Source organism: Acomys minous, assembly GCF_964271855.1.
Source record: "Acomys minous genome assembly, chromosome: 6".
In the NCBI taxonomy this organism is placed as follows: domain Eukaryota; kingdom Metazoa; phylum Chordata; class Mammalia; order Rodentia; family Muridae; genus Acomys; species Acomys minous.
In genome coordinates this window covers 84449915-84464380 of record NC_140487.1, presented here as the reverse complement: position 1 = coordinate 84464380, position 14466 = coordinate 84449915, and the positions used below count along the sequence as shown (strand labels likewise).

The 14466-nt window shown below is 41.5% G+C and overlaps 1 protein-coding gene across 4 annotated transcripts in view; it reads left to right on the top strand.

The window, feature by feature from the left end:
* PRKAA2 (protein kinase AMP-activated catalytic subunit alpha 2) overlaps positions 1-14466 on the top strand; it is a 60255-nt gene that overhangs the window by 24053 nt on the left and 21736 nt on the right. For 3 of the 4 annotated variants that reach the window (XM_084786837.1, XM_084786839.1, XM_084786838.1), the window contains exon 2: positions 208-349. The exons of the other annotated variant lie outside the window; for it this stretch is intronic. In XM_084786837.1, the coding sequence (XP_084642963.1) occupies positions 208-349 (142 nt within the window). The remainder of the gene's footprint in view (positions 1-207; positions 350-14466) is intronic. 4 annotated transcript variants of the gene reach the window in all.

The following is a 14466-nucleotide window of genomic DNA, read 5'->3' as shown; positions in this document are numbered from 1 at the left end:
TTGCTTTACTAAGATGCTAAGGTGACAGGGGCACACCTCCGTGTTGAAGGAACGCTTTCTCAAGGGGAAGAGGCTGAGGTGAAAGAAGAGCACTTGAGGCCTGTGCACCGCATGATGCTGAAGTAGAGCCGAGAGCACAGTGGGGAGATGCACGGGGCCATGACTTGTTCTTATGACAGCCAATATTTCTCTTTCTCTTTTCTTTAGTTGGAGAACATCAATTGACAGGCCATAAGGTGGCAGTTAAGATCTTAAATAGACAGAAGATTCGCAGTTTAGATGTTGTCGGAAAAATAAAGCGAGAAATCCAAAATCTTAAACTCTTTCGTCACCCTCATATTATCAAACTGTAAGTATTTCTGTCCTTGAAAATATACAAGAACTTTCCTGAGATACCGGAAACAAAATTTGGTAGATATCTTGAGTTAACTTTAGAAAGTTGCAGCTTTCATGTTCATATTCAGTCTTAATTTTGGTTCATTCCACCTGTCAGTTCTTCAGTGCACATACTCTGGTTTAAAACTAAAGCCATTGGTTTCTTCAGAATTGGTTCTATTTGAGTGATGAGCTTAGCCTTGGAAGTTGATTCTTTAGTATTCACTCTGAAGATCACTCGGCCGTTTGCTGTTCCTAGGTTGGTTCTTCCCCACCTCCCTTCTATTTTTAATTTAGAAGTAATGTCAGGCCAGGTGTGATAGCAGGTTACTGTAATGCCATTTGGAGACCAGGGCAGCTGAGTTTGAGGTCAACCTGGGCTACATAGTAAAATTGGTCTGAAAAAAGAAAAAGGTGCTAGGTGTGGGTGGTGCACACCTTTAAGCCCAGTACTCAGGAGGCAGAGGCAGGCAGATCACTGTGAGTTCGAGGCCAGCCTGGTCTATAAAGTGAGTCCAGGACAGCCCAGGATACACAGAGATGCTCTATCCTAAAAAACAAAAACAAAAACAAAACAAAACAAAAAACAAAAAAACAAAGAAGAAAAAGAAAAAGGTAAATATCGAGAGAGCTACAAGCTAGTTAAATTGGGAGATAATATAACTGATTTAATTAGACACAGGAAATCTAGACAGTAAGGATGCAGTAATATTCTGTTATGTTGTTTAAGTTCTAGTTTTATAGAGAATAGTGTGACATTCTAGACACAGAAAGTTATCTTTTTTGTACTTTAAAGCTTGGATGCAGTCTTTATAAAATAAATGTTAATTTTACTCACTCAAGGAGTACCCGATGGTAGCCAGGAACTGTGCTGAGCGTTCGAGGTTTATAATTCCATATTATCATCATGATAAGCCTGTAAGGTCAGCTGTCATATGGATAGGCAGGCGGCACACCTAACGGGGACAAGTAGCTAGAAAAGTTAATTTGTGCGTCCATGGTTTTGAACCAGTTATATTTATATGTTGTTACTCAAGTATGTAAGACAAAGAACAATATGCTGTTTTAAAAAAAATTATTTATTTATTTATCATAGATACACAGTATTTTGCCTGCATGTACACCAGAAGAGGGCACTAGATCCATTATAGATGGTTGTAAGGCACCATGTGGTTGCTGGGAATTGAACTCAGGACCTTTGGAAGAGCAGGCAGTGCTCTTAACCTCTGAGCCATCTCTCCAGCCCCAATATGCTGTTTCGTAAATGTCAAATTAGTGAATGAATGTAGTAGTAGAAATAGTAGAGGGTCGATCTATATCTTGATTCAAATAAGATTTCTGCATAAGAAAGCCTACTTAGTCAGGTGCGGTGGCGCACACCTTTAATCCCAGCACTCGGGAGGCCAAAGCAGGAGGATCAATGTGAGTTCGAGGCCAGCCTGGTCTACAAACTGAGTCCAGGACAGCCAAGGCTACACAGAGAAACCCTGTCTTGAAACCCTTCCTCCACTCCAAAAAAAAGCTTACTTAAGTAAGATTAATATAAAGATATTAGTATTTTTTAAGATTTTGTTTGCTAGTGTAGCCCCAGATGCCTTAGAACTTGCTCTGTAGACCAGGCTGCTTCAAACTCAGAGATCCACGTGCCTCTGCCTCCCAAGTGCTGGGATTAAAGGCATGATGCATTACCATTGCTGAGCTAATGAGAAATCTTTTGAAAAATTATTGTTTAAGACTTTCCTATGTGTTTTGGTCAAATCTACCCTATTTCTTCCCCTCCTGACCCCTCCCCCACTTTCCACTTTCAAGCTCTTTTTTAAACCCTCAGTGAGCGAACTCTGGATATCCGTGTTACGGGGGAGCAGCTAGGTAGCCTGTGGAGTTCTGCTGCTTATTTGATGAGGTCTCCCAATGTCTGTGTCCTCCCCTCAGGAACCCGTGAATGTTGTTTGTTACACGGCAAAGACAAAGTAAGGTTACAAGTCATCTTACTCTAAAAGAGAGAGTAAGTTCTGGATGGCTTGAGAGTCCATGGAAACACAGTGGTCCTCAGAAGTAGCAGACAAGGGTAGAAGTCTCCTGAGCAAGGTCGTGAGCAGATGTGAGCGGGGCGCTGCTGGCCAGTGGGGGCTTACAGGATGGAGGAAGGGACTGCGAGGCAACACAGGGAGCCTCCAAAAGCAAAATGCAAAGAAGTGGACTTTGCTCTGAGAGTCTCCAGAAGACACCCAGCCCTTCCCAGCACCTCAGTTGATGTCTCAGGCTTCTAATCTACAGAACTGTAAGATAAGGCATGTGGGCTGTTTTCAGCCTCTCAGGTTTGAAGTAGGCAATAGAGACCAGTGACGCTGTGCTGCTTAGTTTTTGTCAACTTGACACAAACTAGAGTAATCTGGCAAGAGGGACCCTCAATTGAGGAATTACTTCCTCAGTTTGGTTTATAGGTATGTCTGTGGGACCTTTTTTCTTCTCTTTTCCTTCCCCTTCCCTCCGTCCCCTCCCCTCTACTCCCCCTCCCCCCACTCCCCTATTCCTACTCTAGTCTACTCCTACCCTACCCCTACCCTACCCCTACCCTACCCCTACCCTACCCTACCCCTACCCTACCCTACCCTACCCTACCCCTATTCTACCCCTACCCTACCCTACCCTACTCTACCTCTACCCTACCCTACTCTACCCCTACCCTACCCTACCCCTACCCTACCCTTACCCTACCCCTACCCTACCCTTACCCTACCCCTACCCTACCCTTACCCTACCCCTACCCCTACCCTACCCCACCCTACCCCTACCTACCCTACCCTACCCTACCCCTACCCTGTTTCTTGTCTGTCCTGGACTAGCTCTGTAGACCAAGCTGGTCTCGAACTCACAAAGATCTACCTGCCTCTGCCTCCCCGAGGGTTAGGATTATAGGCACGTACCACTGTGCCTGGCTGGGACATTTTCTTGCTTAGTGACTAGTGTTAGAGTGTCTAGCCCACTGTGGGCAGTGCCAAGCCTGGACAGACAGTTCTGGGTTGTATAAGAAAGCAAGCTGAACAAGCCTCGGAGAGTGATCAGTGTTCTTCATTATCTTTGCTTCAGTTCATCCCTTCCTGCTGGACTATAATCTATAAGATGAAACAAATCTTTTCCTCTCCCAAGTGGCTTTTGGCCAGTGTTTTATCACAGCAGTAGAAAATCAAGCTAGAACAAACAGCTATTTATGATTTATCCTTTTTTTTGTAGGGGGGGTACCCCATTCTATTTAATTGTGATTGCTTGCATGAACCTGGGGGTATTTACTTGAGCCAGGGCATCTTAGCAGTGGCCACATCACAAGGAGTATGAGGACCCTTGCTGTTCAACCATCTGTCTAGAGCTTCTCAGAGGAGGGTAGGGCCTCAGGACCCCCTGCCTGTCCATGATAGGTGGACGGAAGCGCTGTGAGCCCAGGGTGCAGCGGCTCTGTCATGTACAGGAGTCCATATTCTCTGATAATTCTTTCCCATCGTCCACCTCATAGATTCTTTCCGCCCCTCTTCTGCGATGTTCCCACTTAAGGCTGATCTCACACAGTCCCTTATTTTCAGCATTCTGACTAGTCTCTAGTCTCTGCATTAAAACCCACTGTAAACAGAAGCGGCTGTGACCAAGACTGAGCAGCATTAATCAGTACAAACATAAATATTTACAAGACAGTTTGATACCATGTCTATTTAGCCAAATTACATGTTGCATATTTCAGAGCCAGAACTAATGAATTACTGAGAGATTGGAAAGGGGAGTAAAGAATGGAAATAAGGGGTCCATATTTTTGCCTTCAACCACTAAATAACAATAGCGGTACCACTTTCTGAGAGGAACGAAAAGGAAACAGTGGAGCTCTGGTGATCATTAAAGACTGTTTTGGCTATGTTAAATACTGTGTCCCACTATGCATCTGCATGGAGAGGTCATATAGAATTGCTTTCTATCCAGCCCATAATAAGTGCTCGGTAATTGCTTATAATGTACATAAAGAGGAAATGTTTGAGTGGAACCCCAGCATTTCTAGGAGGATAATCAAGAACCAAAGAATGAATGTAAGTGTGTCCCTGAGCAGTCTCAGTGTGCCTGGTACACAGCTCACGGAAAAGGGGGAGCAAGCTGAGGACAGGAAGGTGGATTGCTAGTCCATTACTTAGCAAGTGGTAGTCTTTGTTTTTATGGTTTTTCGAGACAGGGTCTCTCTGTGTAATAACCCTGGCTATTCTAGAACTCTCTTTGTAGACCAGGCTGGCCTCGAACTCACAGAGATCCGCCTGCCTCTGCCTCCCGGAGTGCTGGGATTAAAGGCCTGCGCCACCACACTGGGCCACAAGTGATATTCTTGAATAGCTGAGCCTTGAGTTCAGGGGAAAGTTATACAGGGATAACATGCCCTAAGATTGGATAAGAACACCACGGACCCACATAGAGATAAACAAGTGTCCTCGGATGGAGCTCCAGGGCGCCGTGTCTGGACATAAGCAGGAACCAGAAAAGGGAGATGAAAGTGAAAAGCCAGTGAAGGTGGAGGACAGAAGAATCTGCTATCTTAACGCCAAACAAGGAATGCATTTCACAAAAGAGATTATGTCCTGACCTTGCTATGCCAGAAATCTAGATGAACACGTTTTATGTCTTCCCACTTGTCAAAATTATTTAATAACAATACATTCACAAGGTAAAATCTTTTTAATGGCAGCCGACTGCTAGATAACCCTACCTATATTGGTAGTCTGGCTGAGGTTAATGTATGTTCTTTTATTCCAGTCTTAAACATTTATATTAACTCTCACATCATATCAGCACACAGTAAGTCTCCTCCATATATATTATACATATACACATATCTATGTACATGGTTTACAGAAAGAATACAAGTTAAAGAGGCTACCATAGCATTCTAGAATTTCAGAAGTGGGCTGACAGAAATGCAGGTAGAGTCTGTATTAATAAGGTAAAGTAACCCAAACCAGCTGCCCAGATGAAGATGTTCCTGAGGCCATAGGAGGGTCAGTGTTTAATCTAAGATTTAATCATATCTAATACCTGGGCTGAGGCAAATCTAGGTTCAAATTGGCTAGCAGGGGGACCAGTGAGTAAGGGCAGTTGAGTAGACCTTATGCATAGCAGGGGACCAGGCTGAACCGAAGTGGTAGACACAGTCTTTCTTGGTGCGCGTATTGGTTAAACTATGACTGGTTTTGGGGCCAGTGGCATAACAGTGCCAGGAACCTACCACTTTATGGAATCCAGGTGAGGGAGTCATGCACTTGGGTCTAGTGTGTTCCCAAAATTCCTCTTCCTCCTCCTCCTCTTCTTCCTCTTCCTCTTTTTTTCCTTTTAAGGGTTTTTTATTTTTAATTTTATATGTGCTTACACATGTGTGAGTGTGAGTGTGTGAGTGTGTGTGTATACATGTGATTGTAGGTGCTTCTGGAGTCCAGAAAAGGGTGTTGGATCTCCTACAGCTGGGGGTGCCAGCAGTTGTGAGCTACCATATGTGGTGCTGGGAAATGAGCTCAGGGCCACTGAGCAGTACATGCCCTCAACTGCTGAGCCATCTCGCCATCTCCCAAACCACTTTTTAAAAAATACAATGTGGAGTAACTTAAGAAACAGCTTGATCTCAACAGCTTGATCTCAGCTGTTCTTACTGTTAATATTAAGATGAAAACTGAGAATTGACTTACTCGATTTGGCAAACTGGAGGTTACTGTTTGTTGTCGGTGTTGCTTGTTTGTTTTTAAAAGCTTTTATTAGAATGTGAAAGGCACAAACCTTATATGAAGAAAGAATATGTGACGAAGAGAAACAATAGCTGAGGGCAGGCGAGGAAAAAGAGCAGTGGTGATTAGAATGGATGTACAGTCTGGGGCGGGTGTCTTTTAAGGTGGGCAATGTTATAGATGTTTGTGTTCCACAGTAGAGAATGGTTAGGTCAAGAAGGAACAATGGCTGGAGGAGAAGGTGGTGCGGGGGTGCTAATTGTAGGAGATAAGTTCCTTAGCAGGTATAGGGACAGAATTCAGGACGTAGTTGGGAGAATTAATCTTAGGAAATCCATGACAATGGATTTTTGCTGTGTGTAGGAGGAGGAAAGATAATTAGAAGTGAGGAGGTCTAGGAGTCCAGGTTCTCTGCTAGGCAGATATCATAAATAGGTAGCAACTATACTCCAAATAAAAACAATAGCAGTGACGGAAAAGACAGCTTAGAATGAGAGAGGGAGAGGGAGAGAGAGAGAGAGGAGAGAGAGACAGAGACAGAGACACACACACACACACACACACACACACACACACACACACAGAGAGAGAGAGAGAGAGAGAGAGAGAGAGAGAGAGAGAGAGAGAGTTAGCAAGACCAGTGTGGTACTTTGTTACAGTGGTGTATGCTACAGAAACAGTAGGATTTTGTTTGATTTTCTTGGCTTGTTTGTTTTGAGACAGGGTCTTACTATGTACAGCTAAAGATGGCCTTGAATTTGTTAGGTAGTGATCTCGAATTTATTATTCTGAGGAAGATTGGAGCAAAAATCTTCTTTGTACCACAGTTTATTTTAGAGGAGTTTTAATCCAACAACATGGCTTCTCTGGCAACTGATCACATCCAAAGACCCAGGTCTGTGTGATCCAGCTGGAGTACAGACACACCATTAGTAAGTATACACACACACAAACACACACACACACACCTTTAATCCCTCTGGCTGGAATTTAGCACACATCTTTAATCCCAAACAATGCGGTCTAATTGAGGGGCAGACAAAGTGATGCATCAGAGAAAGATTTGACAGAATGAGTCAGAGACAGGATACATCTAACTCTCATGAGAACAGGACAGGAAAGAAAAGCTACTTAAGAGCAGCACAGGGAGAAAGCAGGGAGAGTTTTTTATGGAGAGTTTATCCTGGGGCAGTTTTATAGACAGGTTGAAGAGAGAACAAGCTAGACACAGGTGAAGACAGAGTGTGCCAGAGAATGAGGAACCAGAAGATTAAAATATATTGCCAGAATTGATTTGAGGCCAGGCAGAGCAATTCAACCAGAAGACGAGAAGAGCCAGTTTGAATCAGTCAACTTGGAGAGGTATTTAGGCCAGAACAGCTGAGTGGAACCAGCCAGCAAGAGTTCAGAAAGAACTAGAAAGGGTGAGCTTATTTAGCAGTAAGTCTCAGAGGCTGAGAACGTTCTAGGCCCAGGTTAGCAGACAGAGGGTGGAAGCAGAAGCCTTCAAGGTCCAGTCTTGAAGATTAGATTGTACAGAGGCTGGAAGCTTCCAGGCCTAGGGATAGTTAGATAGAAACATGAGGGCTCAGCCCAAGTCATGATTCCTCTTCCCTTCTTCGGAGGAAATAAAAACATTTACAGTTTATTCCTAGATTGTTCAAATATTCCAGCATTTAATATTTAATTAATGCTTCTGGAGAGATGTCTCAGCAGTCAAGAGTCCTGGCTGTTCTTCCAGAGGTTCTGGGTTAAATTCCTAGTACCCAAATGTCAGCTAGCAACTGTCTATAACTGTAGTGGTATGGGCTCTGATGCCCTCATCTGGGGTGCAAATATATATGCAGACAAATGCCCATATACACAAAAAAAGATGCGATATGTAGTTAATGAACTGATGCATCTAGGCTCCAAGTAGCAATGGCTACTTGCATTTCAGAACTAGAGACATTGTTTCTTTGGCTAGAGGTGCGCAGTACCATGTAGTCTTTAATAATAAACAAATGAGATGGAACTCTGATCAGTTCACTAGCTCTAAGAAAAGTTAGCCATTGCTCATCATGATGCTATCAAGGATGGGTGGGCGAAACTGAGGTATCCTTTCGAGGACAAACCACCTGATGTCCTCTGGAAAAAACCGAACTATGAACAACCTATACATTTTAAAAAATTTTACTGTTTAAGTAGTTTATTCAGATTACATCTCTGTTATTATCCCCTCACTTGTATCTTCCTGTTGTCCCTCCCTCCCTCCTTCACCCTATTCCTCTCCCCCAGGTCTGTGACGGAAGGGGACCTCCTCCCCTACCACATGGTCACAGCCTGTCAGGTCTCATCCTGGTAGCCTGCTTCCCCTTCCTCTGGGTGCCACCAGGCCTCCCCACCAAGGGGGAGTGATCAAATAGGAGACAGCGGAATTCGTGTCAGAGTCAGTCTTTGCTCTCCACACAACTGTGGAGAATGTGCTGTCCATTGGCTAGATCTGAATAAGGGGTTTAGGTTTACTGCATGCATTGTCCTTGGTTGGTACAGCAGTTTGAGCAGACCTCCCTGGGGGCAGATCCACCAGCCTTGATGGTCTTCTTGTGGGTTCCAGGACCCTCTGGTCCTTCCATTTCCCCATTCTGCCATGCTTCTCTTACCAGGAGTCACAAAAGGAAGTCCTAGCTATTATGCCAATCCCCTGCTAAATGAGAACTCTCAGAGGATATCATTGTTGGGCTAGTGTCCAATTATGAGTGAGTATATACCATGTGTATCTTTCTGAGTCTGGGTTAACTCACTCAGGCTGATCATTTCTAGTTCCATCTATTTGCCTGCAAATTTCAAGATTTCCTTGTGTTTAATAGCTGAGTAGTATTCCATAGCATAAATGTACCACAGTTTCTTTATTCATTCTTCGACTGAAGGACATCTAGGTTGTTTCCAGGTTCTGGCTATTACGAATAAGGCTTCTGTGAACATAGTTGAACATATGTCTTTGCTGTGCGGTGGACCATTTTTTGGGTATATTCCAAGGAGTGGAATATCTGGTTCTTGAGGTAGCCCTATTCCCAGTTTTCTGAGAAAGTGCCAGATTGATTTCCAAAGTGGTTGTACATATTTTCACTCCTACCATCAATGAAGGAGTGTTCCCCTTTCTCCACATCCTCGCCAGCATGTGCTGTCACTTGAGTGTTTGATCTTAGCCATTCTGATGGGTGTAAGATGGAATCTCAGAGTCATTTTGATTTGCATTTCTCTGATGACTAAGGATGTTGAGCATTTCTTTAGGTGTTTCTCAGCCATTTGATATTCCTCTGATTGAGAATTCTCTGTTTAATTCTGAGCCCCATTTCTTAATTGGGTTATTTGGTTTCATGGTGTTTAATTTCTTGAGCTCTTTATATATTTTGGATATTAGACTTTTGTCAGATGAAGGGTTGGTGAAGATCTTTTCCCAGTCTGGGCTGTTGCTTTGTTCTGTTGCAGTGTCTTCTGCCTTACAGAAGCTTCTCAGCCTCATGAGGTCCCATTTATTAATTGTTGACCTTAGAGCCTAGGCTGTTGGAGTTCTGTTCAGGAAGTTGACTTTTGTGCCATTGAGTTCCAGGCTCTTCCCCACTTTTTCTTCTAACATATTTAGTGTCTCTGGTTTTATGTTGAGGTCTTTAATCCACTTGGACTTGAGTTTTGTGCCTGGTGACAAATATGGGTCTACTTGCATTTTTCTACATGTAGACATACAGTTAGACCAGCACCATTTATTGAAGATGCTATCCTTTTTCCATTGAATAGATTTGGCTTCTTTGTCAAAAATCAAGTGTCCATATGTGTGTGGATTTATTTCTGGGTCTTTGATTCGATTCCATTGGTCTACCAGCCTATTGCCATGCCAGTACCATGCTGTTTTAATTACTGTTGCTCTATAGTACAGCTTGAGATCAGGTATGGTGATTCCTCCAGAGGATCTTTTATTGTACAGGATTGTTTTAGCTATCCTTGGTTTTTTGTTTTTCCATATGAAGGAGCAACCTATAAATTAAAACAGATAGATCAACCAATTAAAATGTATGGGTGGTATTTGGATCTGATTCCAAAAAGGAAAAAAAAAAGAGAAACATTATAATTAAGAAAATTTCTGATTGAATATTTGATAATACTCGTGGTTTTCTAAATGTGTATCTGTTAATAATTTTGCATTCTGTGCATAAACATGCATATATTCATGTAGAATTGCATTTTAAGAAGATATCCATTAGAGTATATTTAATCTGTTGATAGAGAAAAATGAAAGCAAATTCAGTGTGACTTGGTAGTCAAAAATGGTGCTTTACAGAGTTAGTAATCAGGACATGCTTATCCTACTTTCTAGACTCTTATGGAAGTAATTGATTGTTTATATCCATATGTAAATAAGAAAAACATGACCAACCCAATAAAATTTGCCAAAAGACACAAGCATTTCTTGATGAAGAAATGTGTATAAGATTTTGCAAGTCGTAGATACTGCATAATCTGACAAGTTTCTGATTTTGGCATCACTAAACTCTTCAGAAAACACCTGGCACCTGAAATAGTGCATTCTCACACACTATAACTTGGCAATTCAGCTCATCAGTATATAGTAGGAGAGAAAACTTACCATGTACAAAAATGTTCAAGTAGCACATAGTAGCAGAGCTGTGGAGATAAGTCCAGCACTCTTCAGGGACAGAGAGGTGAGCAAATAGGCTGTGGGATAAGGAAATAAATACGCCAGGACTGTAGCACACAGCAGTATCGACTGGTTTTAAGAAAGCTTCCCAACATTACATATGATATATACCATTGTAAATCTAAAACCATTGAGATATGTATATGAATATGGATAACTTAAATATAAACATATAAATATATATGTATATATTTTCATTCTCAAAATAAACTAAAAAGAAAGCCAAAGAAGGCTGAAGAAGGCTTCAGGACAGTGGCTTTCTTGGGTGAGGGTGGGTGAGGGTAAGGGGAGGGCAGCTGTCTGCATGCTTCTGTGGTAGAGATCAGCAAGGCCCTCCCTTCCTGTCTGAGTAATAGTTTCATGTTTACTTATATTAGGATATTATTAAAAATAGTAATCAGCTGAAGAAAAGACCATTCATAGACCAAAGAAAATGAATGTCAGCAGTCCAGGATAATGGTTACTACATTATTATACAACTGAGTTATAGTTAAAGAAAAATTTTACTCTGTATACTTGACAATGTAAGTAATATTTTAAAATCTTATGACCACCAAACAGGGATGTGCATAAATGTTGATTTTGGCTTACTTAAGAAAGATTATTTTTAAGCTGGGCGTGGTGGAGCACGTCTTTAATCCCAGCACTCAGGAAGTAGAGGCAAGCGGATCTCTGTGACTTTGAGGCCAGCCTGATCTACAAAGCAAGTTCCAGGACAACCAGGGCAATACACAGAGAAACCCTTTTTCAAAAACAAACAAATAAATAAAAAGATTGTTTTTTCCCTGAATTGTGTATGTTAGCTTGTGTGCTTATTGCATAAACATGCACACCACCTTCCTAGCTGCATTGTCTGGATAATTGCCTTTTCCCCCCTTAACTAAAAATGTTTCTGATACATTTCCTAAAACACATTATTTTCCATTCCTGTCACATTAAAAAGAATTCTGTCACATTAAAAGGAGCTGGAGAGATGGCTCAGTGGTTAAGAGCACCACCTGCTCTTCCAGCGGTCCTGAGTTCAATTCCCAGCAACCACATGCTGGTTCACAACAGATCTATACTGAGATCTGGTGCCCTATTCTGCAGAGAAAGCACTTATATACAATAAATAAAATAAATAAATCTTAAAAAAAGAATGCTGTTATATGAATGATTATTCATCATTATACTTTATAATAGACCCTGTAATCACTGTAGTTACTAGAAGTTACCTTTTAACTATCCAGGAATTTGCCCTTTCCTCTCAAGTCTCTAATATGAAGCTGTTTCCCTAGGACTCTTCTTTTTCCAAAAAAAAATGTTTCTCTTTGTTAATTGAAATTTTATTGGTTGAAATTTTGCCATGTATTTCATTTCCAGATTATTCTGGTATTGATCCAATATATTTACATTGTAAATTGGTATTTTATATGTTAATTTAAATAGTTTATTGTAAGTACTTTTCCAGATGCAAATTCATTAATCAAATTATTATCATTATGAAACCTGTAATTACAAACCGAGAGATACATGTTGTAAAGGCAAGGTAAACGTGCCCATGCATGCAAACTGCCTCATTTACACTTGGGAGGTGGCTTGTAAGCTGAATTCTAAAGGATGACTAATGCCCAGTCAAAGGGAGGCACACAGGTCAGTGGACAGAGCCTGTATAAAGACGCTGCAGCAGAGGAAAGCAGCGCACGATTAATAAAAAGTAGTGGGACTGTAACTGTGGGGACTGTATTTGAGAAATAACAGAGGTCACAGGACCTGATTAATTTGAAATTTTATGAGTGATAGGAAACTTCTGGCCCTGTAGCTCAGATAAGAAACTTTGTTCAGTGCATAACTACAGCTAGACTGCATGTTCCTCCATAGCGGATCCAACTTGTCTTCCACAAGGAGGCATTCAGTAAGATGCGCGTAGCTGCAGCTTTAATTGCTATAAATTGGCCTGTGGTGTGTGATAGCTTGTGTTGTGGCGTTCAAGGCTACAAGAGGTAGTTCAGTCCAGCAGTATCCTGTGAAGACGTGTGGGATATTCCGACGGATCACAGGCTAAGTTTTCACCCATGCTTCATCCAGGAGGGGTAAGCACAAATGTGGTTGGTAATAATTAATAAATCAGGTCGGAAAGGGGAGTTGATAGCTATAGATGCTTCTGCCTACTCTATTCAGTTTGTCCGGTCACTTCGGTGCTTGTCAAAATAGCCTTCATCAAACCATTTCTGTCAGAGTTCTTACATAAAATTACCTTTCTAATTCATGTGAAATAGACATGACTTTATTTCTGTTATAGTCATTTGTTTTACATAAAATGAGGTAGCCCGCCATTTGTGTCTTCAGAGACTAGATAGTACCATTAGGAGTATTTCCCAGGCCAGGTATGGTGGAATACAGCTGTAGTTTCAGGACCTGGGAGCCAAGGAGGGAAGTTGACGAGTCTGAGGCAAGCCTGGACTCTACATATGCTGAGCATCTAGCTCAAGGACAAACAACAACAGCAACAATCCAAAAGACCAAAACAACAACAACAAAACTAAGTATTCTGCAGACAGTCTTTGATTTACACATGGCATGTTTTCTCTTGGTATAGATAGAATGTGACCATCTGTTGGATGGCCAGGTCCCTCTGCTCTTCAGTGAAGATTAGCAACCCAGCCCGCCACCAGCTAGCACATACTTGCTTTATTGCTCGTTAGTACAAAGGGGTCCCAACGGTAGATGAAATAGCAAAAGGTTCTCTGATAATTTCTCAGTCGAGGTGCATGCCTGGAGAGTGGCATTAACTCCTCCTGGTGCTTTCTCCTGAGTACGTTGCGGCCAGTGATGTCTTTATTGCTGTACTTATCAGCCATAAATAATAACAGTATATAACTAACTTACTCATAAGAGACTATTGACAATCATTTATAAAGAAAATAATGTAGTTTTTAAAGTAGAACAGTACCCATTTGTATAAATGTTAGAAGCAATCTTCATTAAAACATTAGTAATATTTTTTAAGTCATTTTCAAAGCCTGATTTTGTAAGATTGTATGTGTGTAAGTCACAATTTTCAGAGAAAAATCTTATTTTGCAAAATTAAGCTAAGATTCCTTGCTATTTGTTTTTAATAAGACCAGCTTTGGGTCTAGAAGCACACACTTCTACACACATGCACACACATATGCACACACACATGCACACACACATGCACACACACATACTTTTATTGAAAAACTGTTAAAATATGTACTGAACTTGAGTGATGTGCCCAGTATTTGGCATTCAGCTTTAAGGTCAGCAGTGTGCTGCCTCATCTCCATGTATTATAAATAGTCTGTGTGTTTGAGACAAGCTTTTACTATATAGCCCAGGCTAGCTTCTAAGTCACTGATTCTTCCACCACAGACTTCTGACTATAGGAGTACAGGGCTGTGCCACACACTCAGCTTTGTTAATGTTTCTTAAAGTTGGTTTGAATCAGAGCCAGAGGAAGTCTGTATGGTGTAGTTTTCTGTCAGTGTGTCTCTTGGATTGCTTCAGCATAAAGCCCCTCCCCCCAAGAGAGGATGATTTGTCTACCTACTTGATTTTGCTGATTATATAGCATTGTGTTATATTTTTATATGTTTAAGACTATTTTTTCCTATTTAAGCAAATACTACCTCATCTCCATTGACTAAAGAA